This window comes from Brassica napus, chromosome C4 (assembly GCF_020379485.1).
Source record: "Brassica napus cultivar Da-Ae chromosome C4, Da-Ae, whole genome shotgun sequence".
NCBI lineage: Eukaryota > Viridiplantae > Streptophyta > Magnoliopsida > Brassicales > Brassicaceae > Brassica > Brassica napus.
In genome coordinates, this window is record NC_063447.1 from 37,972,990 (window position 1) to 37,978,130 (window position 5,141).

The 5,141-nt window shown below is 42.0% G+C and overlaps 1 protein-coding gene across 1 annotated transcript; it reads right to left on the reverse strand.

Moving 5' to 3' along the window:
- Positions 1-876: 876 nt before the first annotated feature.
- On the reverse strand, positions 877-2,240 carry LOC111205323 (serine/threonine-protein kinase KIPK1-like). Its single transcript, XM_048755851.1, has 2 exons — positions 1,202-2,240; positions 877-1,160 (listed from the first exon to the last, which is right to left on the reverse strand). The coding sequence occupies exons 1-2, from the start codon at positions 2,238-2,240 to the stop codon at positions 877-879; spliced, it is 1,323 nt and encodes a 440-aa protein (XP_048611808.1).
- Positions 2,241-5,141: the final 2,901 nt, after the last annotated feature.

Below are 5,141 nucleotides of genomic sequence, written 5' to 3' on the forward strand. Positions count from 1 at the left end.
TACGATAGAATTGCAATCCGACTTTTGACCTTTTTAGTAGCAGTTGGTGAATTTGTGCTACCGTGAACTGCTACCAATATTCATATTTATTGTAGTGTTGTATGCAGCTGGATGTGTTGTATGGACCTGAAGTTCTTGCGGGATCGTTCCCGGAAGGTGAAGTTGATCTGAGAAGAGTTGGGTTCACTGCGCATCGAAGTGAGAGGTCGAAATCTGTAAGCATAATGTGTCCATCTTCACGGACTAGAATGTTTTCTGGCTTCAGGTCTCGGTATATAATACCAAGCATGCGTAAGTACTCCAGTGCAAGTAGAATCTCCGCAACATAGAACCTGAAAACAATTTTTTATCATCACTTTTAGTAACTATTAAATTAGCCCTGCGGATTTTGTCCCAGCCAAACCCAAATTTTCAGTTTTCGGTTTGGTTACAGTTTTGAGTTTGATTTAGTTTGGAAAGCTTTCAAAATATTTTGGTTTCTCGGTTCGGTTTCTGGTGAGTTTGGATTTTTTCTAAAAAAAGAAACGGAAAAACGAAAATTACTTAACCGAATTAACTAAACTAACCAAAATAACCGAATCAACCGAAAATATCCAAATTTAACCGGAACTATCCGAGTTTCTTAAAAAATTATACCGAAATCTAACCAAAGTCCAAAATTGGTTATTTTCGGGAAAATATAAAACCAAAATTAACCAAACCAATTCTTTTGGTTTACTTTGGCGAAATTCAAAAATTGGTTATTTTCAGAAAAATATGAACCAAACCAATTTGTTTTGGTTTACTTCAGTGGGATTGTGGCCGAACCTAATGACCCGAGACCAAAAATATCCAAACCGAATTAAACCGAAACCGCAGGCCTACTATGAATGATCATTACCTTGCTGCAGGTTCAGGGAAACACCGGCCTAGCTGCTTCTGTCTGAGGACATGAAGATCTCTTCCAGGACAATACTCCATGACCAGACAAGACAAATGATCCGAAGTAAACTGAGCGTACAACGTAGGAAGAAAAGGATGGTCCAACATTTTAAGTATGTCCCGTTCCGCTTGTGCCCTTGGACTCTTCTTCCTTCTCGCCAAGAACTCGTTGTCCATGACCTTTATGGCAAACAAACAGTTGGTACCAATCAGCTCAGCGAGATAGACTGTTCCTATATCTTCACAACCGAGTTTCTTCAAGAGGTTAAAGTGTCTTAACCCCAAAGAGCCGTATTGCAACTTGGCGTGTTTAACCGCTTCCTCACGTCCATGGACATGTGAGGCTTGTTACCGCAGCTAAACCTGGTAAGATTGCTCTCCTCGCTCATGCTTGTGCTCCTGCTGTAATCATCCCCAAGAATGTCTTTTGAGCTCAAGGAGAAGCCGAATTTGTTACCACTGTCATTGCTCGAGGAAACATTTTGTTTCATGACGACAATCTCAGCTTCAGAGTGTTGGCTAACATTACAAGAACTAGAGGAGTTCTCACTGGCTACTTGATGAGCTTCTTTACCAACATTATTCAAAATGGAGCTCAAACTGTCTGTGCAAATCTCATGGTTATCTATGCTGGTGCTCTTCAAGGAACAGTGACATCTTTGGCAGAGGAGTTTAGTTGCACTAGAATCTAATGAAACATCAGTTTCTTCATCTTTTTTAGCTACAGAAACGATGCCAATCTTTAGCTTCTTCTTTAGCAGAATCTTCTTTTTAGGCTTCTGTCTGGGACGTGGAATCGATCTTGCTACCTTTTTGCTCTTCTCTGTTCCTGAGGTAGCTGTGTTGTTATTCAACGTCTCTTTCTGCTCCAAATCCAGAGTGGATGAGAGAATTTTCTTCTCAAGCTCCGTTGCATTGTCTCTCTTGCTAAAATCAGAAGGTGGTGAGGTAACATGTTTGTCTACTTCTTTCACATCATCTACAACAAACGCTAGAGCAGAAGTAGATGCAACGTTTTCATCTAACTCTACCTCCAGTATTTGATCTCTCACTCTGTGTGATCCCAATCTGGTTCCAGCTTGAGATGGCTCATGAATGGGGTTAGGAGGCTGGGGTACACTCCTAGAAGTGCTTTCTTTATCGACATCGTTTACAGGCATCAAAGATCTCTGAACCAAGCTTCCTTTACCCTTGTCCACAGACCTGTTATTGGAAACTTGGTTATACAAACTCTTGATCCTGTCTGCTTCAGAGACTCTCGGAGACGCAGCTTCAAAAACTCTAGGTGACTGAGGGGTAGTCCTCGTGGCCCTTCTCATTGAAGGGATGCTTGGACCTGCACTGGCGCTAGTCTCAAGGTTACGGAAAGAAGAGGTTATTAGCCTTGTGACAGATATAGACTGAAAAAGCTTGTAGATGTCATACTCGAGAGTGTTGGATCAATTTAAACCAAATGGGTTTAATTAAAGTGTGAAAAGAAATGGGCCAATGGGCCAATGTAATGAAAGCCTAATGGCATAAGTTAATGAAGGATTAGGAAACATCCCACGTCGCTTACAAGAGCTGAGGATGAGTTGTATAGATAAGCTATTACACTTACCTTGTTTCAAACGGATTAGAGGAAGAGACGGCTCCCCACGTGCGCGCCGCCGCCGCCGTCCGGGCGGCTCGTCTTGGGTCTTGGGTCTTAGTGGAGGGCCTCCGGCTCAATAAGAATATTTTTTTTGGACCAAGTTAATCTCAACGTTTTGCCATTTAATTCGAAAAAAACGATATGCATTTTTATTTAAAAAGACAAGTAGTTTGTTTAGAAAATAAAAACGTCATGCATTTTATCCTCTCAAAAGTTTTAAACGAGATAAGAGAGAGTCTTGAGGAAGAAGTTTCAGAACTCAACTTTCCTCGATTTCCTCGAGATTCTCGCCCACGTGCAGCAGCTGTTGCGGGAAGTGGGTCTTCTCCGTCTCTTTAAATATCGTCTCTCCTCTTCCTTCATTGTTGAACTTTTTTCACATCGAAACCAACAGCAAAAATCCCTTACCGTAAGTCATAAATACGAGAGTGTTTTGTAGATTTTATAGTTCGATATGGTGATCACGAGTGAGGCGTGATTCATCTGCCATGGTTGTATCCTGGGACTCTATATTCGTACAGTCCCGTCTCACTAACGGAGCGAATATTTTGAGTTAAGGAAAGATATCATATCTCGACTCCATGTCTGTTTACGAATATAATTTCTTATCGTTCTTGTCTTCGTTCTTACATTCGTCTATTTTCCTTAACATCGCTTATATTTTATTGTTTATGTCATTTCGGTTTACCGGCGTCTACAATCTTAACTCAAAATCGCTTTACGTTTAAAGCTCTAATCGGGTTGAAAAAACGATTAATAAAAACGGGTTTTGGAACCGTGTTTGCGATTTGCTTTCTAGCACTTCCGCGAAATGTTTGTTCTTATCTTATAACCGGGTTTCTGATTTGCTTTCTAGCACTTCCGCGAAACATTTCTTTGTTCTTTTGAAAACGAGTTTGCGATTTGCTTTATAGCCCTTCCGCGAAACGTTTTTTTATTTGTTTCATACCGCTTTGCGGATTGCTTTCTAGCATTATCGCGAAACGTTTTTTATACATTATCAACATGTTATTTACATGAATCGTTTCTATAACCGCTTTCTTAAGCGAGTTTGTGAAACATTCTAAGTCTATACAAAACGATTTCTGCGAACTCTTTTAAGCGAGTTTGCAAAACGTTTTTCTCGAGACTTATATCGATATGATTTGGTTCAAACACCAAAAATGAAAATCGATTTTAGACTATTATTTTTTGCTTAAAAATAATATGTTATTTGTTGATTGGAGTACTAATCCGTCTTCATGTTTTCTCTACAGAAAAAATGACGAACGATAACAACACCCCCATTGATGTCACAACAACTCCACTCAACGTTGCAGTCACTGATGCAACTGTGACAACCTTTGGAAACATCACAGTGTCAACCGCTGCAGCAACAACAAGCACTATCCTCCCTGCGGGAAATGCTGCTGATGAAACCGCTCGCCGGAGTCTATTCGGTGCTGGTCTTTATCAGACGGTTTCAGTTTCAGCAACTGCAAGTGGTCCGGTGGCAGTTCAAACTCCTCCGGCTGTCCCTAGTGTGTTCACTCAAGGACTGATGCCAAGCAAGTTTGATGGCAAAGGCTTCAAAACGTGGCAGAAGAAGATGATGTTCTTCCTGACAACGATGAAGCTGGACAAGTTCATCCAGGAGGACAAGCCCCTTATGCCTTACGGGATTGATGATGTTCACAGTCTCGCAACTGTTGACATATGGGTGCATTCCGACTTCATCTGCAAAGGTTACATTTTTGGTCGTCTCATTGACCCATTGTACCGTGTCTACTGTGAGATCCCCACGGCGAAAGAGCTATGGGGATCACTGGACAAGAAGTACAGAGGTGAGGACGCTGGCTGCCAGAAGTATGTGGTCTCAAAATTCCACAACTTCAAAATGGTGGATTCAAAACCCATCATGGATCAGGTGGAAGCGCTTCAGCTCATTTGCCATGAAATCGCTGTTGAAGAAATATCCATCTGCGAGACATTCACAACTCTCAGCTTCATTGAAAAGCTTCCTCCAAGCTATGCGGATTTCAAGAACTACTTGAAGCACAAGAAGAAGAAGATGGGGCTCGAGGAGCTCATCATGAGGCTTCAGATGGAATCCAGAAACCGAACTGCTGACAAGGTCACTGCTAAGGAGCACATTGTCAACATGGCTGAGCACAAAGGCAAAGGAAAGGCACACGCTAATTCTCCTGCCAAGCCTTCCAAAACTGCTGCAGCCTTGAAGGCTTCTGGAAGAAACTTCAAGAACAAAGGTATTGAGATCAATGTGAATGTGGAGAAGTTCAAGGGGAAATGTCACTACTGCCACAAAGTGGGGCACAGGACTGATGAGTGTCGCAAAAAGATCAAGGATGAGAAGGCTCAGGCAAATCTCACTGAGGAGGATCTCGTTGCTGTGGTGACTGAAGCCAACATGGTTGAAAGCAACAACCCCAAGGAATGGTGGTATGACACGGGTGTAACCACCCACATTTGCACCAATAGGACGATGTTTAGCACCTATCAGAAAAGCGAGACTCAGGAGAAGCTCAGGATGGGAAACACTGCAGTCTCCAAGATTGAAAGACGCGGCAATGTGATTTTGAAGATGACA

Coding starts and splice junctions, on each gene's coding strand:
- LOC111205323 (XM_048755851.1), bottom strand. CDS start 2,240: ATGAGAAGGGCCACGAGGACTACCCCTCAGTCACCTAGAGTTTTTGAA. Junction 1,161..1,201: donor TTGCAATACGGCTCTTTGGG/GTTAAGACACTT, acceptor TCGGTTGTGAAG/ATATAGGAACAGTCTATCTC.